Here is a 25,862-nt window from a genome sequence, read left to right as displayed (position 1 = left end):
CTGTGCACAGTTCTGGTCTCCATATCCCTCGGTTAGATCACACTCGGAGCACTGTGCACAGTTCCAGTCTCCATATCCCTTGGTTAGACCACACTCGGAGCACTGTGCACAGTTCCGGTCTCCATATAACTTGGTTAGACCACACTCGGAGCACTGTGCACAGTTCCGGTCTCCATATACCTTGGTTAGACCACACTGGGAGCACTGTGTACAGTTCCGGTCTCCATATACCTCGGTTAGACCACACTCGGAGCACTGTGCACAGTTCAGGTCTCCATATACCTTGGTTAGACCACACTGGGAGCACTGTGCACAGTTCCGGTCTCCATATCCCTTGGTTAGACCACACTCGGAGCACTGTGCACAGTTCTGGTCTCCATATCCCTCGGTTAGATCACACTCGGAGCACTGTGCACAGTTCCAGTCTCCATATACCTTGGTTAGACCACACTCGGAGCACTGTGCACAGTTCCAGTCTCCATATACCTTGGTTAGACCACACTCGGAGCACTGTGCACAGTTCCAGTCTCCATATACCTTGGTTAGACCACACTTGGAGCACTGTGCACCGTTCCAGTTTCCGTATTACTAAAAGGATAGAGAGGCACTGGGGAAGGTGCAAAAAGGTTTACTGGAATGATACAGGAACTGAGAAGTTATAACTATCAGGAAAGACTGAACAGGCTGGGGCTCTTTTCTCTGGAAAAGAGAAGGCTGAGGGGTGACCTGATTGAGGTCTTTAAAATGATGAAGGGGGTTTCGATCGGGTAGACGTAGAGAAGATGTTTCCACTTGTGGGGGGGGAGACCAGAACTCGGGGCCATCAATATAAGACAGTCACTAATAAATCCGATGGGGAATTCCGGAGAAACCTCTTTCCCCAGAGAGTGGTGAGAATGTGGAACTCGCTCCCACAGGGAGTGGTTGAGGTGAATAGTATCGATGTATTTAAGGGGAAGCTGGATAAACACATGAGGGAGAAAGGAATAGAAGGATATGGTGATAGGGTGAGATGGAGAGGGGGGTGGGGGTGGGAGGAGGCTCGTGTGGGGCAGAAACACCAGCACGGAGAGGATGGGCCGAATGGCCTGTTTCTGGGCTGGAACTGCAATTTATTCCGTGATATTTCTACGTATATTTATACAGTGTGCTGTGCACAGACTGTTCCAAAATCTCTTCCCAGCCAATGGACTGCTTTGTTTGGAATGTGGGCCAGTGCCGCAATGGCGCAGTCACATTTGCACACAGCAAGATCCCACAATCAACAATGGCCAAACAACGAGTTCACAATTTATTTTTGAAGCACTGTCGGTCACAGGGGTAAATTTTAGGATACCAGGCAGATCACACTTTCCCCACTGCCCCAGGATCTCTTGGGCCCAGCCAGACAGCTTGAGAGTATGGAGTCGTTTTCAATGCTGCCTCACACAGTTGGATAGCCAGCCGATAAGGCTGGCACTTAATGCAAACGGGACCCTAGTTGCTGCGCAGAGGTGCAAATTTTTTGCAGGGTCCAGGTGAGATTTAAGGAATGTATGTACCTGAGATCTTATAATTGTCCTCTTTTTACACCTCTTCCGACCTTAGTTGAGACGAGTTTGGAGCTGAAACATATAATCGGACTGGCAGTCGCAGGAGGGTCTGTATTGATGATTGTATCGACCAGCACACTGTGCTTCATTACAAAGGCATGCAAAAGAAATGGCAAGTGAGTCTGGGCCACATGGGAAAACACTCTCCCTATCTCTGTAACCTCCTCCAGTCCCTACAACCCTCCCTATCTCTGTAACCTCCTCCAGTCCCTACAACCCTCCCTATCTCTGTAACCTCCTCCAGTCCCGACAACCCTCCCTATCTCTGTAACCTCCTCCAGCCCCGACAACCCTCCCTATCTCTGTAACCTCCTCCAGTCCCAACAACCCTCCCTATCTCTGTAACCTCCTCCAGCCCCGACAACCCTCCCTATCTCTGTAACCTCCTCCAGCCCCTACAACCCTCCCTATCTCTGTAACCTCCTCCAGCCCCTACAACCCTCCCTATCTCTGTAACCTCCTCCAGCCCGTACAACCCTCCCTATCTCTGTAACCTCCTCCAGCCCCTACAACCCTCCCTATCTCTGTAACCTCCTCCAGCCCCGACAACCCTCCCTATCTCTGTAACCTCCTCCAGCCCCGACAACCCTCCCTATCTGCGTAACCTCCTCCAGCCCCTACATCCCTCCCTATCTCTGTAATCTCCTCCAGCCCCTACAACCCTCCCTATTTCTGTAACCTCCTCCAGCGTCTACAACCCTCCCTATCTCTGTAACCTCCTCCAGCCTCTACAACCCTCCCTATCTCTGTAACCTCCTCCAGTCCCTACAACCCTCCCTATCTCTGTAACCTCCTCCAGTCCCTATAACCCTCCCTATCTCTGTAACCTCCTCCAGTCCCGACAACCCTCCCTATCTCTGTAACCTCCTCCAGCCCCGACAACCCTCCCTATCTCTGTAACCTCCTCCAGTCCCAACAACCCTCCCTATCTCTGTCACCTCCTCCAGCCCCGACAACCCTCTTTATCTCTGTAACCTCCTCCAGCCCCTACAACCCTCCCTATCTCTGTAACCTCCTCCAGCCCCTACAACCCTCCCTATCTCTGTAACCTCCTCCAGCCCGTACAACCCTCCCTATCTCTGTAACCTCCTCCAGCCCCTACAACCCTCCCTATCTCTGTAACCTCCTCCAGCCCCTACATCCCTCACTATCTCTGTAACCTCCTCCAGCCCCGACAACCCTCCCTATCTCTGTAACCTCCGCCAGCCCCTACAACCCTCCCTATCTGCGTAACCTCCTCCAGCCCCTACATCCCTCCCTATCTCTGTAATCTCCTCCAGCCCCGACAACCCTCCCTATCTCTGTAACCTCCTCCAGCCCCTACAACCCTCCCTATCTCTGTAACCTCCTCCAGCCCCGACAACCCTCCCTATCTCTGTAACCTCCTCCAGCCCCTACAACCTTCCCTGTCTCTGTAACTTCCTCCAGCCCCTACAACCCTCCCTATCTCTGTAACCTCCTCCAGCCCCTACAACCCTCCCTATCTCTGTAACCTCCTCCAGCCCCGACAACCCTCCCTATCTCTGTAACCTCCTCCAGCCCCTACAACCTTCCCTGTCTCTGTAACTTCCTCCAGCCCCTACAACCCTCCCTATCTCTGTAACCTCCTCCAGCCCCGACAACCCTCCCTATCTCTGTAACCTCCTCCAGCCCCTACAACCCTCCCTATCTCTGTAACCTCCTCCAGCCCCTACAACCCTCCCTATCTCTGTAACCTCCTCCAGCCCCGACAACCCTCCCTATCTCTGTAACCTCCTCCAGCCCCGACAACCCACCCTATCTGCGTAACCTCCTCCAGCCCCTACATCCCTCCCTATCTCTGTAATCTCCTCCAGCCCCTACAATTCTCCCTATTTCTGTAACCTCCTCCAGCGTCTACAACCCTCCCTATCTCTGTAACCTCCTCCAGCCTCTACAACCCTCCCTATCTCTGTAACCTCCTCCAGTCCCGACAACCCTCCCTATCTCTGTAACCTCCTCCAGTCCCTACAACCCTCCCTACCTCTGTAACCTCCTCCAGCCCCTACAACCCTCCCTATCTCTGTAACCTCCTCCATCCCCGACAACCCTCCCTATCTGCGTAACCTCGTCCAGCCCCTACATCCCTCCCTATCTCTGTAACCTCCTCCAGCCCCTACAACCCTCCCTATCTCTGTAACCTCCTCCAGCCCCGACAACCCTCCCTATCTGCATAACCTCCTCCAGCCCCTACATCCCTCCCTATCTCTGTAACCTCCTCCAGCCCCGACAACCCTCCCTATCTCTGTAACCTCCTCCAGCCCCTACAACCTTCCCTGTCTCTGTAACTTCCTCCAGCCCCTACAACCCTCCCTATCTCTGTAACCTCCTCCAGCCCCTACAACCCTCCCTATCTCTGTAACCTCCTCCAGCCCCGACAACCCTCCCTATCTCTGTAACCTCCTCCAGCCCCTACAACCTTCCCTGTCTCTGTAACTTCCTCCAGCCCCTACAACCCTCCCTATCTCTGTAACCTCCACCAGCCCCGACAACCCTCCCTATCTCTGTAACCTCCTCCAGCCCCTACAACCCTCCCTATCTCTGTAACCTCCTCCAGCCCCTACAACCCTCCCTATCTCTGTAACCTCCTCCAGCCCCGACAATCCTCCCTATCTCTGTAACCTCCTCCAGCCCCGACAACCCTCCCTATCTGCGTAACCTCCTCCAGCCCCTACATCCCTCCCTATCTCTGTAATCTCCTCCAGCCCCTACAATTCTCCCTATTTCTGTAACCTCCTCCAGCGTCTACAACCCTCCCTATCTCTGTAACCTCCTCCAGCCTCTACAACCCTCCCTATCTCTGTAACCTCCTCCAGTCCCGACAACCCTCCCTATCTCTGTAACCTCCTCCAGTCCCTACAACCCTCCCTACCTCTGTAACCTCCTCCAGCCCCTACAACCCTCCCTATCTCTGTAACCTCCTCCATCCCCGACAACCCTCCCTATCTGCGTAACCTCGTCCAGCCCCTACATCCCTCCCTATCTCTGTAACCTCCTCCAGCCCCTACAACCCTCCCTATATGTGTAACAGCCTCCAGCCCCTACAACCCTCCCTATCTCTGTAACCTCCTCCAGCCCCGACAACCCTCCCTATCTGCGTAACCTCCTCCAGCCCCTACATCCCTCCCTATCTCTGTAATCTCCTCCAGCCCCTACAACCCTCCCTATCTCTGTAACCTCCTCCAGCCCCGACAACCCTCCCTATCTGCGTAACCTCCTCCAGCCCCTACATCCCTCCCTATCTCTGTAACCTCCTCCAGCCCCGACAACCCTCCCTATCTGCGTAACCTCCTCCAGCCCCTACATCCCTCCCTATCTCTGTAATCTCCTCCAGCCCCTACAACCCTCCCTATTTCTGTAACCTCCTCCAGCGTCTACAACCCTCCCTATCTCTGCAACCTCCTCCAGCCTCTACAACCCTCCCTATCTCTGTAACCTCCTCCAGTCCCTACAACCCTCCCTATCTCTGTAACCTCCTCCAGTCCCTACAACCCTCCCTATCTCTGTAACCTCCTCCAGTCCCGACAACCCTCCCTACCTCTGTAACCTCCTCCAGCCCCGACAACCCTCCCTATCTCTGTAACCTCCTCCAGTCCCAACAACCCTCCCTATCTCTGTAACCTCCTCCAGCCCCGACAACCCTCTCTATCTCTGTAACCTCCTCCAGCCCCTACAACCCTCCCTATCTCTGTAACCTCCTCCAGCCCCTACAACCCTCCCTATCTCTGTAACCTCCTCCAGCCCGTACAACCCTCCCTATCTCTGTAACCTCCTCCAGCCCCTACAACCCTCCCTATCTCTGTAACCTCCTCCAGCCCCTACATCCCTCCCTATCTCTGTAACCTCCTCCAGCCCCGACAACCCTCCCTATCTCTGTAACCTCCGCCAGCCCCTACAACCCTCCCTATCTGCGTAACCTCCTCCAGCCCCTACATCCCTCCCTATCTCTGTAATCTCCTCCAGCCCCGACAACCCTCCCTATCTCTGTAACCTCCTCCAGCCCCTACAACCCTCCCTATCTCTGTAACCTCCTCCAGCCCCGACAACCCTCCCTATCTCTGTAACCTCCTCCAGCCCCTACAACCTTCCCTGTCTCTGTAACTTCCTCCAACCCCTACAACCCTCCCTATCTCTGTAACCTCCTCCAGCCCCTACAACCCTCCCTATCTCTGTAACCTCCTCCAGCCCCGACAACCCTCCCTATCTCTGTAACCTCCTCCAGCCCCTACAACCTTCCCTGTCTCTGTAACTTCCTCCAGCCCCTACAACCCTCCCTATCTCTGTAACCTCCTCCAGCCCCGACAACCCTCCCTATCTCTGTATCCTCCTCCAGCCCCTACAACCCTCCCTATCTCTGTAACCTCCTCCAGCCCCTACAACCCTCCCTATCTCTGTAACCTCCTCCAGCCCCGACAACCCTCCCTATCTCTGTAACCTCCTCCAGCCCCGACAACCCTCCCTATCTGCGTAACCTCCTCCAGCCCCTACATCCCTCCCTATCTCAGTAATCTCCTCCAGCCCCTACAATTCTCCCTATTTCTGTAACCTCCTCCAGCGTCTACAACCCTCCCTATCTCTGTAACCTCCTCCAGCCTCTACAACCCTCCCTATCTCTGTAACCTCCTCCAGTCCCGACAACCCTCCCTATCTCTGTAACCTCCTCCAGTCCCTACAACCCTCCCTACCTCTGTAACCTCCTCCAGCCCCTACAACCCTCCCTATCTCTGTAACCTCCTCCATCCCCGACAACCCTCCCTATCTGCGTAACCTCGTCCAGCCCCTACATCCCTCCCTATCTCTGTAACCTCCTCCAGCCCCTACAACCCTCCCTATATGTGTAACAGCCTCCAGCCCCTACAACCCTCCCTATCTCTGTAACCTCCTCCAGCCCCGACAACCCTCCCTATCTGCGTAACCTCCTCCAGCCCCTACATCCCTCCCTATCTCTGTAACCTCCTCCAGCCCCTACAACCCTCCCTATCTCTGTAACCTCCTCCAGCCCCGACAACCCTCCCTATCTCTGTAACCTCCTCCAGCCCCTACAACCTTCCCTGTCTCTGTAACTTCCTCCAGCCCCTACAACCCTCCCTATCTCTGTAACCTCCTCCAGCCCCGACAACCCTCCCTATCTCTGTAACCTCCTCCAGCCCCTACAACCCTCCCTATCTCTGTAACCTCCTCCAGCCCCTACAACCCTCCCTATCTCTGTAACCTCCTCCAGCCCCGACAACCCTCCCTATCTCTGTAACCTCCTCCAGCCCCGACAACCCTCCCTATCTGCGTAACCTCCTCCAGCCCCTACATCCCTCCCTATCTCAGTAATCTCCTCCAGCCCCTACAATTCTCCCTATTTCTGTAACCTCCTCCAGCGTCTACAACCCTCCCTATCTCTGTAACCTCCTCCAGCCTCTACAACCCTCCCTATCTCTGTAACCTCCTCCAGTCCCGACAACCCTCCCTATCTCTGTAACCTCCTCCAGTCCCTACAACCCTCCCTACCTCTGTAACCTCCTCCTACCCCTACAACCCTCCCTATCTCTGTAACCTCCTCCATCCCCGACAACCCTCCCTATCTGCGTAACCTCGTCCAGCCCCTACATCCCTCCCTATCTCTGTAACCTCCTCCAGCCCCTACAACCCTCCCTATATGTGTAACAGCCTCCAGCCCCTACAACCCTCCCTATCTCTGTAACCTCCTCCAGCCCCGACAACCCTCCCTATCTGCGTAACCTCCTCCAGCCCCTACATCCCTCCCTATCTCTGTAATCTCCTCCAGCCCCTACAACCCTCCCTATCTCTGTAACCTCCTCCAGCCCCGACAACCCTCCCTATCTGCGTAACCTCCTCCAGCCCCTACATCCCTCCCTATCTCTGTAACCTCCTCCAGCCCCGACAACCCTCCCTATCTGCGTAACCTCCTCCAGCCCCTACATCCCTCCCTATCTCTGTAATCTCCTCCAGCCCCTACAACCCTCCCTATTTCTGTAACCTCCTCCAGCGTCTACAACCCTCCCTATCTCTGCAACCTCCTCCAGCCTCTACAACCCTCCCTATCTCTGTAACCTCCTCCAGTCCCTACAACCCTCCCTATCTCTGTAACCTCCTCCAGTCCCTACAACCCTCCCTATCTCTGTAACCTCCTCCAGTCCCGACAACCCTCCCTATCTCTGTAACCTCCTCCAGCCCCGACAACCCTCCCTATCTCTGTAACCTCCTCCAGTCCCAACAACCCTCCCTATCTCTGTAACCTCCTCCAGCCCCGACAACCCTCTCTATCTCTGTAACCTCCTCCAGCCCCTACAACCCTCCCTATCTCTGTAACCTCCTCCAGCCCCTACAACCCTCCCTATCTCTGTAACCTCCTCCAGCCCGTACAACCCTCCCTATCTCTGTAACCTCCTCCAGCCCCTACAACCCTCCCTATCTCTGTAACCTCCTCCAGCCCCTACATCCCTCCCTATCTCTGTAACCTCCTCCAGCCCCGACAACCCTCCCTATCTCTGTAACCTCCGCCAGCCCCTACAACCCTCCCTATCTGCGTAACCTCCTCCAGCCCCTACATCCCTCCCTATCTCTGTAATCTCCTCCAGCCCCGACAACCCTCCCTATCTCTGTAACCTCCTCCATCCCCGACAACCCTCCCTATCTGCGAAACCTCATCCAGCCCCTACATCCCTCCCTATCTCTGTAACCTCCTCCAGCCCCTACAACCCTCCCTATATCTGTAACAGCCTCCAGCCCCTACAACCCTCCCTATCTCTGTAACCTCCTCCAGCCCCGACAACCCTCCCTATCTGCGTAACCTCCTCCAGCCCCTACATCCCTCCCTATCTCTGTAATCTCCTCCAGCCCCTACAACCCTCCCTATTTCTGTAACCTCCTCCAGCGTCTACAACCCTCCCTATCTCTGTAACCTCCTCCAGCCTCTACAACCCTCCCTATCTCTGTAACCTCCTCCAGTCCCTACAACCCTCCCTATCTCTGTTACCTCCTCCAGTCCCTACAACCCTCCCTATCTCTGTAACCTCCTCCAGCCTCTACAACCCTCCCTATCTCTGTAACCTCCTCCAGTCCCTACAACCCTTCCTATCTCTGTAACCTCCTCCAGCCCCTACAACCCTCCCTATCTCTGTAACCTCCTCCATCCCCGACAACCCTCCCTATCTGCGTAACCTCGTCCAGCCCCTACATCCCTCCCCATCTCTGTAACCTCCTCCATCCCCGACAACCCTCCCTATCTCTGTAAACACCTCCATCCCCTACATCCCTCCCTATCTCTGTAACCTCCTCCAGCCCCTACAACCCTCCCTATCTCTGTAACCTACTCCAGACCCTACAACCCTCCCTATCTCTGTAACCTCCTCCAGCCCCTACAACCCTCCCTATCTCTGTAACCTCCTCCAGCCCCTACAACCCTCCCTATCTCTGTAACCTCCTCCAGCCCCTATAAATCTATCGCCAAATTTTCTCTCTCACAATTGGGAATTCTATGATTGAAGATTTGAATCTCCATCAACATTTCTCTCTGCACCTCCATCCCATTCAAACTCTGACCCATTAAACTTTCGAACGGGTGTCGAGTCCTTGGAGAGGGTGCGGAGGGAGATTTACCGGAATGCTCCCAGGGATGAGGGATTTCAGTTAATGTGGAGAGACTGGGAGAAGCTGGGATTGTTCTCCTTAGAGCAGAGAAGGTTAAGGGGGAGATTTAATCGAGGCGTTCAAAATCGTGAGGGGGGTTTCGATGGAGTAAATGAGGAGAAACTGTTCCCAGTGGCGGGAGGGTCGGTAACCAGAGGGACACAGATTGAGGATAATGGGTAAAAGGACCAGAGTGGGGGGGAGAGGAGGAGAATGTTTTTGACGCAGTGAGTTGTTGTGATCTGGAACGCGCTGCCTGAAAGGGCGGTGGAAGCAGATTCAATAGTAACTTTCAAAAGGGGGAATTGGAGAAATAACGGAAGGGGAAAAATTTGCAGGACGATGGGGGAAAGAGCAGTGGGGGGAGCGTGGGGGCTAATTGGATAGATCTTTCCAAGAGCCAGCACAGGGACGATGGAACGAATGGTCTGTTTGATCTCTTTATTCATCTTCCAACAGTGTATCATCTCACACTTCTCTGCATTTGGTGTCATATCTCTGCCCAAATCTCCCAACTTGTCTCTCTCCAAGTGAAAGCCCCCTAACCATCCTCCCCTGAGTTAATCATTTCCTTTATCCTCAGTCTGATTTGAATGTGTTGCCTCTCGCCTTGGTTTCACACCGGGCACCAGCAACAACAATTGAAAAGGTGATCAATACTCTGTCAACCTCAGTTATTTTAAGGGGAGCTTCTTTCTCCGGTTTTTAATTTTCTCAGGAAATATGTTTTCAGATCAGAAGGAAATGGGATGAAGCAGGCAGGAAAAGGTCTGTCAGAGGGCAAGTCTGAAATGGTGCCGATGAGTTCAAAGCCGAAGACATCGAGATATGAGGGAATAATCTCAACACAGGAGAAAATGAACAAGGTGACAACTTAGTCCGAGACTTGATGCAAAGTTTGCAATTACACCTCGGTCACATAGACACGGTACGAATGGTGGCTGATTGTCGGGCATGTCCGTCCCTCTCTCCTGATACACCTTTTATAAAATGCCCTTTCACCAGCCCAGAACCTCCCAAAGTACAGCGCAGAAAATGGTTTGAACTGTGACAGCACAGTGGCGCAGTGGTTAGCACCGCAGCCTCACAGCTCCAGGGACCCGGGTTCAATTCTGGGTACTGCCTGTGCGGAGTTTGCAAGTTCTCCCTGTGACGGCGTGGGTTTTCGCCGGGTGCTCCGGTTTCCTCCCACCGCCAAAGACTTGCAGGTGATGGGTAAATTGGCCATTGTAAATTGCCCCCGAGTGTCGGTAGGTGTTAGGGAATATGGGATTACTGTAGGGTTAGTATAAATGGGTGGTTCTTGGTCGGCACAGACTCGGTGGGCCGAAGGGCCCGTTTCAGTGCTGTATCTCTAAATAAAAATAATAACAGACACAGCAGCAAATTGGCGCACAGCAAGCTCCCAAAAAAACAAGGGATGTGATAATGGCAAGAGATCAGCTGTTCCTTTTTTTGGCTGATGCTCCTTCAAGGGATAAATATTGGCCCCAGGACTCTGAGGAAAAGTCTCCTGTTTCTCGTACTCAGTGTCAGTAATCAAACCCGACACCGTTCAATGTCAATAATCAAAACCCAGCATTGCTCGGTATTCATACTTAATGTATCATTGCGGTTTGAATTTTCTTACCGGACTCAATAATACCAACTGTAGATCACGCTGACTGTCTCACTGCTCATTTCCATTTGTATTCCTGAAGAAAGACGAGGGCTGCCTCAAAGGGAAATCAAACCAGCGCATCAATCCTCAGCAAAAAGATGCCCCATCTGAAATCCACGAGTTTGACGAGAGCTCTGTGTACGCGAATGTATAAACTGAGCAAGAAATGAGAAGCACGCACTCTGGGAAGAACGAGAAAGAAGGGACTCCACTGAAACTGCAGTTCTCCTTCCAAGAAGCACAGAACCTCACCCACAAAAAAATGCTTGTCATAATCAGATGCGATTTCTTTAAAATTATGTTACCTTGCAAAGTTGAGTGATGATCTATCCTCGATCGTTCTGTCTAGTTGAATTTTGTACATCCCTCCTTGAGGTGAGCCCCTTACTGTTGGGGCCATCCTTCTCTCCACTCATTTTAAGTGTCTTTCGGTCTTGTTAGCTGTTTTGCCAGGACAGAGTAGACTCACTCAACCTGCTTATTTTACTCAATTTTCGTTCCGTTGTTCACCTTCCTGTCTGTCAGTATTTACAGAATGGTCACTACCCCCAGTATAGACCTCAGGGAAAAGCAGCTTAGAGCACAATTAGGCCAGGACAGGTTGATATTAGTTACTCAGATAAAAGCTGGAAGTGTTGCAAATACCTCAGCAGGTCAGTCAGCGTCTCTGGAGAGTAAAAAGAAACAGGGTTAACGTTTCAGGCCTGTGACCTTTTATCAGAACTGGCAAAAGTTAGATTTTGAGAAAGTGAAAGGGGGAAGGGGGAAAGATGAGCTAAAGGGAAGGTGTGTGATAGGGCAGAGGAAAGGAGAGATTAAATAACAAAGCCGTCCTGGGACAAAGGCAAAGGGTGTGTTAATGCTTGTGGTGAAAGACAACGCATTAGTCCAGAGAGAGTGTTAATTGACAGAGTAATGAGCAGCTCTGTCTACATGAAAAAACAGGCCCGTTGTTAAAAAATAAAATATAATAATCAAAAATAGAACAATATAAAGAAAAAGGCCAGTCACGCTCTGAAATGATTGAACTCAAGGTTGAGTCCGCAAGGCCGTAGAGTGCCTCATCGAAAGATGTGATTGTATTGATGTTCACTGGAACACTGCAGCAGTCCAAGGACGGAAATGCGAGCATGAGAGCTGGGGGTGAATTAAAATAGCACAACCGGAAGCTCGGGGTCCTGCTTTCGGACTGAGCGGAGGTGTTCCGCAAAGCGGTCACCCAGTCTGCGTTTGGTCTCCCCAGTGTAGAGGAGACCACATTGCGAGCAGCGAATACAGTATACTACATTGAAAGAAGTACAAGTAAATCGCTGCTTCACCTGAAAGGAGTGTTTGGGGCCTGGGATAGTGAGGAGAGAGGAGGTAAATGGGCAGGTATTACACCTCCTGCAATTGCAGGGGAAGGTGCCGCGGGAAGGGGACGAGGTGTCAGGAGCGATGGAGGAGTGGACCAGGGTGTCGCGGAGGGAATGATCCCTTCGGATTGCTGTCGCTGTTCTTGGAGGGAGGAGCAGGGGTGAGGGCAGAAGTGTGGGAAATGGGTCGGACATGGTTGACGACCCCGTCATCATCAAAACAGATGCACCAGAGACGGAGAAACCGGGAGAAATAGGTAAACAGAGTTGGAGAATTGGGTGATTCAGTGCAGTACAGGCGAAGGAACCGGGAGAAATAAAACAGATGGGAGGCTGTGAGCTGCAGGCACTATTGTTATGACCACTCAGGACAAAGCCCCAATCAAAATATATAATTCTGATCACAGTGGGAGCAATACACTGTCAATTCAGTCCCGTCACTCCACAGGTTGCAGCATAATTCTTTAAGCTTTCTAAATCAAAAAAAAAACACCAAATTGAACAAGCTAGTAACCCCCGAAGGAAGTAAATTAAACCAGATATCTTTAGATATCAACAAATTAACTATTTATTCAAAAAAACTCAAATCTTAAACACTACTAAGATAAACCAATATCTAAAGACTTTATAACTTCTTACATAAAAATCTATCTCCTGAATTCGCATATATACTCGGTTTTCAATCAGTTGACTGAAAAAATAGAAAAAGATTAAGTCTTTTCAAATTATGTTCCCGATTACGTCTTCCAATACAACGCAGTCAAAGTTCACTTGCAGTCTTCCGAGGTCCGATGAAAAAAGGTCCTTCCAAAAGTAGGGGTTCAACAGTTTGACTGTTGTAGTAGTTCCCTGCTCAACTTTTCCTCATATGATAAACCTCTCCATCCCAGGAATCAGCCTAGTGAACCTTCTCTGAACTGCCTCCAATGTAAATAAATCCCTCCTTAAATAAGGTGACCAAAACTGTACAGTCTCTCCCCATTTAAATAATAATCTGCTTTTCTATTCTTCCTGCCCAAGTGGACAACCTCACACTTTCCCACATTATACTCCGTCGGCCACAATTTTTGCCCCACTCACTTAACCGATCTATATCCCTTTCCTCTCTCTTTGTATCCTCCTCACAACGTGCTTTCCTACCGATCTTTGTAACCTCTGTAAATTTGGCTACAATACACTCGGTCCCGTCATCCACGTCATTAATGTGAATGTTTGATAGTTGCATCTCCAACACTGATCCCTGTCGCACTTCACTAGTTACAGTTCCCGCACTGAAAATGATCCATTTCTCCCGACTCTCTGTTTCCTGTTAGTTAGCCAAACTTCCATCCATGCTAATATATTACCCCTATTATGACCAAGGTGGGAGGAATGCACTGTTAATTCAGTCCCGCTTCTCCACAGCTCACAGCATATCAATAAATTTTCCCACTTACCGATTCAGCCAACTAGATTACACTATTTGTCCCCAGAATAAGGCACACAACCCGGTTTCTTTAACAAACAACAAAATTAACTGTATAATTATAAAACCAAGTCTTAACCAATAACAAAGTAAATCTATATACGAATTGAGATATTAAAGCTGCTTAATTTTCCGAGCCCTGGTGCACACGCACATACATCCGAAAACCGGTTAACTGGGGGTGGGGGTGGGGGAGAAAAAGGATTTCGGTTTACAGCTGTTTCATAGGAATGAAAGGAATAATAAAAGCTTAGTCTGTCATGAACTGGAAGTAGGTTCTTCAGTTTGGTGAGGCGTCCCAAAGTCAAATAGTTGGACGCCACTCGAAGACTTTCCAGGCGAGGTTGATGAACAGTCTGTGATGGGTAGGCATTCAAAGAACTTCAACAGTAGAAGGCTTCACATAGGTCTTCTATCAGGTGTGCAGCAACCAGGATCTTTTTAGGTTGTACTGCAGCAGCATAGGAGTAAAAGGCTTCTTTCAACACTTGATGCAGGGAATCTTCAGAGACATGAGGCAGTAGCAATCTGCCACATTTGAAATACAGGGGTTCTTCTCAAGAGATGAGGGATTCCTTTACAGAGAGGTAAATACTTTTTCTGGGTCTTCTTCTGATCTCCAGGCAGGTCAAAATCAAATGCCTGCTTTTTTTGTCCAAACCCACTGGCTTTTTTAAAGCTCGAAACTGAAAACAAAAGCCTCCATAAACAAGTCATAGATTCTCTCTTGTCATAACGGAGAGTAGCTCTGAGGTCAACCCCCTGCTGGTTTCCGTGAAATTACCTGCATTCCAGTCCTTGTTTACCAGTTCAGCTTTCATTGAACTTCCTATCAAAACATCCGTAAAGTCCAACTATTTGCAGGTGTCTCAATGTCCACTGACATCCTTTTCTAGTTTCTTAAAAAATACAGATTCCTAAGTTTTAATGCAAAAAAAAAAATCCTCTTGACAACTCAAAGTGCCAAAGAACACATTAAAACTCACACACATTGCCGGAAGCTTCCTTTGCATTCTCCAGTCCCACAACTTTTGTCTCGACAACTTGAAGTGGGGATATAAGGGGAGATGAGGATAGTGTGGGGGGGAAAAAAAAATCATTGAGGTGGAAGATCAGCCATGATCTTGTAGAATGACGGGGCAGGCTCGATGGGCTGAATGGCCTACTCTATTCCAGATGTTCCTTCAGTCAGAACTCGAGCAGAAGCAAGCAAGACGAATAAATGACATAAGCAGTTTTGACTCCTCTATCCTTGAGTTGATTTTAGCTTTCTTTTTACAGAAACTCCCTGACCCCCTATTCCTCCTTATTCTGGGGGAGTTCCGGCACTCCCTCTCCCTCTACCTGTGTTATTAACCCCTTCATAACCTTCTCACAACCACTAAGCTTCCTATCTCTCTCTCATCACGCTGCTGACAAACTGCGACTGTCTTGGCCTCATCGATCCTATATTGATGCTGATGTGCTATCAGCCACACTGTTGTTTCCAAGGTTCGCCTACAAGTGGACCGCTCTGTCCACTGTTCAGCCCCGTATACTGGTTCACCCCCCCACCCTCCCCCCTCCCCACCCACCCTCCAGCAGGGTGACCTGTACCCTCCTCTGTTTTAGAGGCAATTTCCCTGCCACACATTTCGTGACAAGACCAGCCAAAGTCCGAATTGCCATTTCTTTACCTTTCGGGGTCCCTGACCCTGGTTACCAGAACTATAAGACTCTTAAACAAGTGGTCTCACTTCCCTCTGAGGTCATGACCCCGATCTGAGCACCAATCACACGAATCAGACTTTGGACACAATTTCCACTTTAAGCGGAACACTTTTATGAACTCACCAAACAATAGTGTATCACCGACAACAGCAGTTACTTAGCAGACCCGCGGACGCAAACTCACTCCTCGATGGTCAGGGCAGCTGAACAAATTCTTCCACACGGCTTCCTGTGATTGAACCAGTCACACTTCCCGGCTGCAGCGAGTAGGGGCGATATATCCCTTTCCGACCCCGGTCCCTCAACATATAAGGTCACGTTTCGAATTGGTTCATCCGATTAGGTTTCAGAGCCTCATCAATCCCACCCTGGCTATGCAAGACCACCTGCATGTGGTCATATCCTGCATTTTGGGGCCCGCGTGTCTGGGATGGGCCTTCGATCTTTAGATTTTCTGACTCAGAGGTGAGGGAGAGGGTGTTGAATCCACTGAGTCTTTGTGCTATCTCCATGTTAACAGCTGCTCAGCTTGTGCAGAAATATCATCACCAAAATCAGCTTCAACAGATCAACAGTTTACTTATAACGGGGAATTTTCTCACTGTTTCCCCACTTCCTGATTTCACAGTGAAACATCAGCCCTTTCTAACTAAATACACAGAACAGCACAGGAAGAGTCCATTCAGCCTGAACACAGTGTGTCGGCACTTACTCCCCAGGCGAGCAGTCAGACAGGCCACGGGTAAGTAACACAACGATTGGAATTCACTTCCACAACCAACATCGACCTTTGTTGGTGTTGTGACTTTATAAAGACACATTCCAATGATTGACGCCTTTGAAAGATTTCTACATGTTATTGAGATCTGAGCACAGGGCTCAAGTCTGTCGGACAGAAACTCTTAATATAAAAGCAAAGTTCTGTGGATGCTGGAAATCTGAAAATATCCCAGAAAGTGTTGGAAATACTCAGCAGGTCTGGCAGCATCTTGGAGACAAAAACAGAGTTAATGTTTCAGGTCTGTGACCTTTCATCAGAACGAGATATCTCTCTAATTCAAGGGAGGAGGAAAGGACAGAGACATGAATTTGAGCCACTAATCCAGGCTCCCAGTGCCAGGACTGAGGGAGTGCTATAGAAATGCAAGTTGTTCATTGTTTTACTTTCTTAAAGCCTTGTAACTCTCTGTAGAGCACCCGTCACCCACAGAGAATCAAATTAGTCGGTGAAGACATTGTCTAAAAGCAGTTTTGATCTCTTGAGAGCTGTCAGACAAGAGGTGAGGTCTCATTAACTCCTTTCTCTTTCAGAGTGAGAAGCTGATGAAATCTCTGGGAACGGACAATGATCGGGAAATCTTACTTCCTCCTGTCTCTTCTCCAAGGTAATATCATCGTCAGTTCGGACATATTCATGGTGAATAGTCTTTGTAAAAGATCATTCTTACTGAGCTCTGATTGGGAACCAATTCAGCAGTGACCCAGTGCAGTAACTGGCACCAAGTCCCGTTCACCCATCGCCCCTGTGCTCGCTGATATACACTGTGCTCCCATTCCGGAAACAGGATTGGAGGAGTGCAGAGATGCCGGAGGGTTGCAGGGCTGGAGGATGTTACAGAGATCGGGAGTGGAGAGGGGCCACAGAGGGATTGGAAAACGAGGATGAGAATCTTTCATTTGAGGCGTTGGACCGGGAGCCAATGTAGGTCAGTGAGCAACAGGTGGGGTGATGGGTTTAGTCGAGAAGCGAGGATAAATACTGGGGGATTTATTTCTTTAAAATTTATTTATTATTAAAATTATAAATTTATTTATTTATCTCCCACTATTCAATGACTTAATTTCCTTATAAACAACTCTTCAGTTTGCTGCTGAAGTCATGTACATTTAGAAGGACACGGAACTAGAAGTGTTTGGTGTCAGCGTTTAGCTTGGGGTCCAGTTAGGTGTTAACCAGAACGCAGTGAGATCATCTGTGAAAGTCATGAACCCAACACAGCGGCACCTCCGACACATGCAGAGCTCAGGCGAGTGGAGCTTTGCTGGTGTGTTTCATAGTGTCTGCTGGAGTAGAGACAGTGCTGAGCTTGGGGACAAGTCAGTCTACAATGCTGCATCGGAATCAAACTACAACAATGTGGGTTTTACAAAGAAACAGAGAAAATGGGAGCAGGAGTCGGCCATTCGGCCCTTCGAGCCTGCTCCGCCATTCATTACGATCATGGCTGATCATCCAACTCAGTAACCTGTTCCCTCTTAACCCCCATATCCTTTGATCCCTTTTGCCCCAAGAGCTATATCAAACTCCTTCTTGAAAACATACAATGTTTTGGCCTCAACTGCTTTCTGTGGTAGTGAATTCCACAGGCTCCACCACTCTCTGGGTGAAGAAATTTCACCTCATCTCAGTGCTGAAAGGTTTACCCCGTATCCATTGACTATGACCCCTGGTTCTGGACTCCCCCACCATCGGGAACATCCTTCCTGTATCTACCCTGTCAAGTCCTGTTAGAATTTTATAGGTTTCTATGAGATCCCCCCCTCACTCTTCTGAACTCCAGTTTTTGCTACCAAAGTGGATAACCTCACATTTATCCACATTATACTGCTTCTGCCATGCATTAGCCCACTCACTCAACTTGTCCAAATCACCCTGAAGCCTCTCTGCATCCTCCTCACAACTCACCCTCCCACCCAGTTTTGTGTCATCTGAAAATTTGGAGATATTACATTTAGTTCCCTCATCGAAATCATTAATATATATTGTGAATAGCTGGGGTCCTAGCACCGATCCCTGCGGTACCCCACTAGTCACTGCCTGCCATTCGGACAAAGACCCATTTATTCCTACTCTTTGTTTCCTGTTTGCCAACCAATTTTCTATCCATCGCAATACACTACCTCCAATCCCACGCGCTTTAATTTTACACGCTAATCTCTTATGTGAGACTTTGTCAAAAGCCTTCTGAAAGTCCAAATAAACCACATCCACTGGCTCCCCCTCATCAACTCTACTCGTTACATCCTCGAAGAATTCTCGTAGATTTGTCAAGCATGATTTCCCTTTCGTAAATCCATGCTGACTCTGTCTGATTCTACCACTGTTCCTCTAAGTGTTCTGCAATAAAATCTTTGATAATGGACTCTAGAATTTTCCCCACTACCGACGTCAGGCTGACCGGTCTATAATTCTCTCTATCTCCCTTTTTAAATAGTGGGGTTACATTAGCTACCCTCCAATCTGTAGGAACTGTTCCAGAGTCTATAGAAACTTGGAAGATGACCAGCAATGCATCCACTATTTCTAGGGCCACTTCCTTAAGTACTCTGGGATGCATACCATCAGGCCCTGGGGATTTATCGGCCTTCAATCCCATCAATTTTCCCAACACCATTTCTCTAACTAATACTGATTTCCTTCAGTTCCTCTCTCTCACTAAACCCTGTGTTCCCCAACATTTCTGGTATGATATTTGTGTCCTCCTTTGTGAAGACAGAACCAAAGTATGCATTTAGTTGGTCAGCCATTTCTTTATTCCCCATAATAAATTCCCCTTTTCTGACTGTAAGGGACCTGCATTTGTCTTCACTAATCTTTTCCTCTTCACATACCTAGAGAAACTTTCACAGTCAGTTTTTATGTTCCCCTCAAGCTTGCTCTTGTACCCTTGGCGATCCTTTGCTGAATTCGAAACTGCTCCCAATCCTCAGTTCTGTTGATTTTCCTGGAAAATTTATTTATTTGTTAATTTTTTATTTGTTTTATTTTTTTTATTTAGAGATACAGCACTGAAACAGGCCCTTCGGCCCACCGAGTCTGTGCAGACCATAAACCACCCATTTATACTAATCCTACACTAATCCCATATTCCTACCAAACATCCCCACCTGTCCCTATATTTCCCTACCACCTACCTATACTTGGGGCAATTTATAATGGCCAATTAACCTATCAACCTTCAAGTCTTGTGGTAGTGGGAGGAAACCGGAGCACCCGGAGAAAACCCACGCAGACACAGGGAGAACTTGCAAACTCCACACAGGCAGTACCCGGAATCGAACCCGGGTCCCTGGAGCTGTGATCTTTATATGCTTCTTCCTTGAATCTAATGCTATCTCTAATTTCCCTTGTAAGCCATGGTTTGGCTACCGTTCTGATTTACCTTTGCGCTTGCTTTTACTTTTGGATCAATAATAATCTCTCAGACAATGAGCATGCTCACTAGATTGAGTTAGATTAGCCAATCAAATGGATACAGAGCAGACAAGAGGGTTTGGCTCATTAGTGATTTATGTTGGAGATAATGGTGTGAGTTCTGATGGATCCTAATCCATTGTCCTGCCTTGTAAGACATGGAAACAGAGAAAATAGGAGGAGGAGTAGGCCATTCGGCCCTTCGAGCCTGCTCCGCCATTCATTATGATCATGGCTGATCATCCAACTCAGTAACCTGTTCCCGTTTCCCCCCCCCCCATATCCTTTGTTCCCTTTTGCCCCAAGAGCTATATCTAACTCCTTCTTGAAAACATATAATATTTTAGCTTCAACTGCTTTCTGTGGGAGTGAATTCCACAGGCTCACCACTCTCTGGGTGAAGAAATTTCTCTTCATCTCAGTCCTGAAAGGTTTACCCCGTATCCTTAGACTATGACCCCTGGTTCTGGACTTCCCCCCACCATCGGGAACATCCTTCCTGCATCTACCCTGTCAAGTCCTGTTTGAATTTTATAGGTTTCTATGAGATCCCCCCTCACTCTTCTGAACTCCAGCAAATATAATCCTAACCGACTCAATCTCTCCTCATACGTCAGTCCTGCCATCCCAGGAATCAGTCTGGTAAACCTTCGCTGCACTCCCTCTATAGCAAGAACATCCTTCCTCAGATAAGGAGAACAAAACTGCACACAATATTCCAGGTGTGGCCTCACCAAGGCCCTGTATAATTGCAGCAAGACATCCTTGCTCCTGTACTCGAATCCTCTCGCTATGAAGGCCAACATACCATTTGCCTTTTTTACTGCCTGTTGCACCTGCATGCTTACCTTCAGCGACTGGTGTACGAGAACACCCAGGTCTCGCTGCATTTTCCCCTCTCTCAGTTTATAGCCGTTCAGATAATAATCTGCCTTCCTGTTTTTGCTACCAAAGTGGATAACCTCACATTTATCTACATTATACTGCATCTGCCATGCATTTGCCCACTCAATCAACTTGTCCAAATCACCCTGAAGCCTCTCTGCATCCTCCTCACAACTCACCCTCCCACCCAGTTTTGTGTCATCTGCAAATTTGGAGATATTACATTTAGTTCCCTCATCTAAATCATTAATATATATTGTGAATAGCTGGGGTCCTAGCACCAATCCCTGTGGTACCCCACTAGTCACTGCCTGCCATTCGGACAAAGACCCATTTATCCCTACTCTTTGTTTCCTGCCCGTCAACCAATTTTCTATCCATCGCAATACACTACCCCCAATCCCACGCGCTTTAATTTTACACGCTAATCTCTTATGTGGGACTTTGTCGAAAGCCTTCCAAAAGTCCAAATAAACCACATCCACTGGCTCCCCATCATCAACTCTACTAGTTACATCCTCAAAGAATTCTAGTAGATTTGTCAAGCATGATTTCCCTTTTGTAAATCCATGCTGACTCTGTCCGATTCTACCACTGTTCTCTAAGTGCTCTGCTATAAAATCTTTGACTCTGGAATTTTCCCCAATTCTAACGTCAGTCTGACTGGTTCCTGTTTTCTCTCTACTTCCCTTTTTAAATAGTGCGGTTACATTAGCGACCCTCCAATCTGTAGAAACAGTTCCAGAGTCTATAGAATATTGGAAGATGACCACCAATGCATCCACTATTTCTAGGGCCACTTCCTTCATTACTCTGGGATGTAGATTCTCAGGCCCCGGGGATTTATCGGCCTTCAATCCCATCAATTTCCACAACACCCTTTCTCTCCTAATACTGATTTCTTTCAGTTCATCCCTCTCACTAAACCCTGTGTTCCCCAACATTTCTGGTATGATATTTGTGTCCTCCTTTGTGAAGACAGAACCAAAGTATGCATTTAGTTGGTCAGCCATTTCTTTATTCCCCATAATAAATTCCCCTGTTTCTGACTGTCAGGGACCTGCATTTGTCTTCACTAATCTTTTCCTCTTCACATACCTAGAGAAACTTTCACAGTCAGTTTTTATGTTCTCCCAAGGTTTGGCTACCTTTCCCATTTTACTTCACAACACAGAATGCATCTCAACTGGTGCGTCTTGCAGACACTGTGTTGGGTGGAAGACTGGCTCTCAACACATGCTAGTGGAGCTTTGCTGGTGTGTTTCATAGTGTCTGCTGGAGTAGAGACAGTGCTGAGCTTGGGGACAAGTCAGTCTACAATGCTGCATTGGAATCAAACTACAACAATGTGGGTTTTACATCAATAATAATCCCTTAGACAATGAGCATGCTCACTAGATTGAGTTAGATTAGCCAATCAAATGGATACAGAGCAGACAAGAGGGTTTGGCTACTTAGTGATTTACGATGGAGATAATGGTGTGAGTTCTGATGGATCCTAATCCATTGTCCTGCCTTGTAAGTCAATACAGAATGTATCTCAACTGGTGCGTCTTGTAGACACTGTGTTGGGTGGAAGACTGGCTTCACTCAACAGGGGCCTGAGGTCCATGAGCCAATGTAGAATGAACTTGTCCACTCCCGTGTCCAGGATACCCTTCCATCTGTTGTGTAACCTCGGTGAGTTCCTTGTGTGTCCTGTAGATGGTCCACACTGCAGTCAATGTGCACCAGTGACGGAGAGGGTGGATATCGAGTCTATTGGATCTACAGACCATCCAGTGCTAAATATTGATATTTCTCTCCCCAGCTGCCTTGTCACAAGAGTGGAAAGCCCACACTCCACGAGATGTGACAGTGCAGGAAGGTTCCTGTGCACAGATTCCATGTCATTACAGTTATCCATCGAGTCTGGCAAACAAACCGCGAGTTGGAGTCTGGTTTAATAATGAGGTTCGGAGTTCCTCGTCTGTAGTCTTTCACTCCAAGAATCACAATCAGGTGTCGTCACGGTTCCGCCATCGGACCCGGCTGTCTGGAGACCTGAAAGATGGTGACTGTTCCCTGATTATAAACGACATCACACAGGAAGATGCAGGACCTTATTATTTCAGAATAGAATTTGACATCAAGAATAGTTACAACTACCATCCTGTAACCCAGCTTCACATTTCTGGTAAGTGCTGTGTTATAATTACTCAATAATTCACATTCCACACTCAATGGGAAATAACACAAACTGTGGCGGTTACATATTAACACAAAACACAGCTTATTATAACGCAGTGTCTGATTATCAATAACCTGGCAATACCTTCCAGTTCAGTTCGAAAGCAACCTCTAATACTCACTTTAATATCAATGATTAAATGTATTGACTGTGTCCATCAATGTTATCAGGTTATCCCACTCCCATCTATCTCTCGAATTGTGTTTAGAAGTTTATCCTGATCACTGTAACCTCTCAGTTCTGGGATCATCCTTGTAAAAGTGCTTTCTCTGGTGGGACTGTGATTTCTATTTGAACTGATGTTTCACGATATATTGATCGAAAAGGATCCATTCTCTGTCTGTTAGATTTCACAGATAAACCCACGATATTCCCTGCTGAAATTATTGCAGGAAAGAGTGTGGACGTAAGCTGCACCTTCAACACAACGTGCAATGGAACAGCACCTGTCTTAACCTGGGTCACTCCCACTGACGTACCTGGATCACTCTCAAACAGTGTAATTCAGCATGGTGTCACTCTGACCTATACTTCTGTTCTGACCCTGATCCCATCACTCAAACACCAGGGGCAAACTCTCACCTGCAGAGTGACATATCCATCTGTTTCATCAGAGCGGAACCTCACACTAACTGTGCAATGTAAGTATGGACATCCTTTATTCAACAGTAGCTGTAATAGGCTACATTGTACACAGCAAGATCCCACTAACAGCCATGTGGTGAGGACCAGGGCATCTATTTTTTAGTGATGAATATTGACCCGGGAGAACTCATCTATGAATAGTGTCAGGGGGTCAGTTCTGTCCACCTGAGAGTGCAGAGAGGTGCTTTGTTTAACATCTCACCCTGCAGCACTCCCTCAGTACTGACCCTCCGAGACTCAGCACTCCCTCAGTACTGACCATCTGACAGTGCAGCACTTCCTCAGTGCTGGCCCTCTGACTGTGCAGCACTCCCTCAGTACTGACCCTCCAACAGTGCAGCACTCCCTCAGTACTGACCCTCCGACAGTGCAGCACTCCCGTAGTACTGACCCTCTGACAGTGCAGCACTCCCTCAGTACTGACCCTCCGACAGTGCAGCACTCCCTCAGTACTGACCCTCCGACAGTGCAGCACTCCCACAGTACTGACCCTCCGACAGTGCAGCACTCCCTCAGTACTGACCCTCAGACAGTGCAGCAATCCCTCAGTACTGACCCTCGGACAGTGCAGCACTCCCTCAGTACTGACCCTCGGACAGTGCAGCACTCCCTCAGTACTGACCCTCCGACAGTGCAGCACTACCGTAGTACTGACCCTCCGACAGTGCAGCACTCCCTCAGTACTGACCCTCCGACAGTGCAGCACTCCCTCAGTACTGACCATCCGACAGTGCAGCGCTCCCTCAGTACTGACCCTCTGACAGTGCAGCACTTCCTCAGTACTGACCCTCCGACAGTGCAGCACTCCCTCAGAACTGACCCTCTGACAGTGCAGCACTCCCTCAGTACTGACCCTCTGACAGTGCAGCACTCCCTCAGAACTGACCCTCTGACAGTGCAGCACTCCCTCAGTACTGACCCTCTGACATTGCAGTGTTCCCTCAGTACTGACCCTGCAACAGTGCAGCACTCCCTCAGAACTGACCCTCTGACAGTGCAGTGCTCCCTCAGTACTGACCCTCTGACAGTGTAGCACTTCCTCAGTACTAACCCTGCAACAGGGCAGCACTCCCTCAGTACTGACCCTCTGACAGTGCAGTGCTCCCTCAGTACTGACCCTCTGACAGTGTTGCACTGCTTCAGTACTGACTCTCCGACAGTGCAGCACTCCCTCAGTACTGACCCTCTGACAGTGCAGCACTCCCTCAGTACTGACCCTCTGACAGTGCGGCACTCCCTCAGTACTGACCCTCTGACAGTGGAGCACTCCCTCAGTACTGACCCTCTGACAGTGGAGCACTCCCTCAGTACTGACCCTCTGACAGTGCGGCACTCCCTCAGTACTGACCCTCTGACAGTGCAGCACTCCCTCAGTACTGACCCTGTGATTGTGATGCACTCCCTCAGTACTGACCCTCTGACAGTGCAGCACTCCCTCAGTACTGACCCTGTGACTGTGTAGCACTCCCTCAGTACTGACCCTGTGACAGTGCGGCACTCCCTCAGTACTGACCCTCTGACAGTGCGGCACTCCCTCAGTACTGACCCTGTGATTGTGATGCACTCCCTCAGTACTGACCCTCTGACAGTGCAGCACTCCCTCAGTACTGACCCTGTGACTGTGTAGCACTCCCTCAGTACTGACCCTGTGACTGTGTAGCACTCCCTCAGTACTGACCCTGTGACTGTGTAGCACTCCCTCAGTACTGACCCTGTGACAGTGCAGCACTCCCTCAGTACTGACCCTCCGACAGTGTAGCACTCCCTCAGTACTGACCCTCTGACAGTGCAGCACTCCCTCAGCACTGACCCTCTGACAGTGCAGCGCTCCCTCAGCACTGACCCTGTGACTGTGTAGCACTCCCTCAGCACTGCACTGTGGTGTCTCTCTGTATTATGTGCTTTATGATGAAGGAATTTACATTGCTATCACACCTTTCACATTCTCAGAGTCTCTCAAAGTGCTTCACAGTCAATGTGAGTTAACTGATCTTTATTTGTTTTCAGACACACCACGGAATCTCTCAATTACTTCTCCTGATATGATGACAGATTCATCGATCAATATAATTGAGGGGAATTCGACAGTGATAATCTGCTCTGTCGAGAGCTTCCCAGCTTCCAACCTGACGTGGCGACATCTTAATGTCACAATGAACAGAACACATTCCAACAACGAGCTGTGGTTGGAGTTTCCTCACGTTACATCCAGGGACACTGGAGACTATCAGTGTGTGGCAGAGAATGTACATGGAGCAGAGGAGGGGTCCATAACCATCACTGTGGAACGTGAGTGTACACACACTTCACATCTCTCACAGACAAATACACAATACACACACACACACACACACACAGACACACACACACACACACAGACACTCACACACACACACAGACACACACACACAGACACACACACACACACACACACACTCACACACGCACAGACACACAGAGACACAG

At 49.1% G+C, this 25,862-nt stretch overlaps 1 protein-coding gene across 1 annotated transcript in view; it reads left to right on the top strand.

Moving 5' to 3' along the window:
* LOC137352894 (uncharacterized) overlaps positions 1-25,862 on the top strand; it is a 75,690-nt gene that overhangs the window by 32,949 nt on the left and 16,879 nt on the right. The window contains 9 exon segments of the mRNA XM_068018741.1: positions 1,588-1,708; positions 9,985-10,117; positions 10,952-11,059; positions 11,967-12,054; positions 15,962-16,183; positions 16,773-16,826; positions 22,332-22,697; positions 23,099-23,392; positions 25,404-25,685. Of these exon segments, the coding sequence (XP_067874842.1) occupies positions 1,588-1,708; positions 9,985-10,117; positions 10,952-11,059; positions 11,967-12,054; positions 15,962-16,183; positions 16,773-16,826; positions 22,332-22,697; positions 23,099-23,392; positions 25,404-25,685 (1,668 nt within the window).

The sequence above is a fragment of the Heterodontus francisci genome, chromosome 39 (assembly GCF_036365525.1).
Source record: "Heterodontus francisci isolate sHetFra1 chromosome 39, sHetFra1.hap1, whole genome shotgun sequence".
Taxonomy (NCBI): Eukaryota; Metazoa; Chordata; class Chondrichthyes; order Heterodontiformes; family Heterodontidae; genus Heterodontus; species Heterodontus francisci.
Note: the sequence above shows the minus strand (reverse complement) of the source record. Positions and strands in the feature narration are given on the sequence as shown.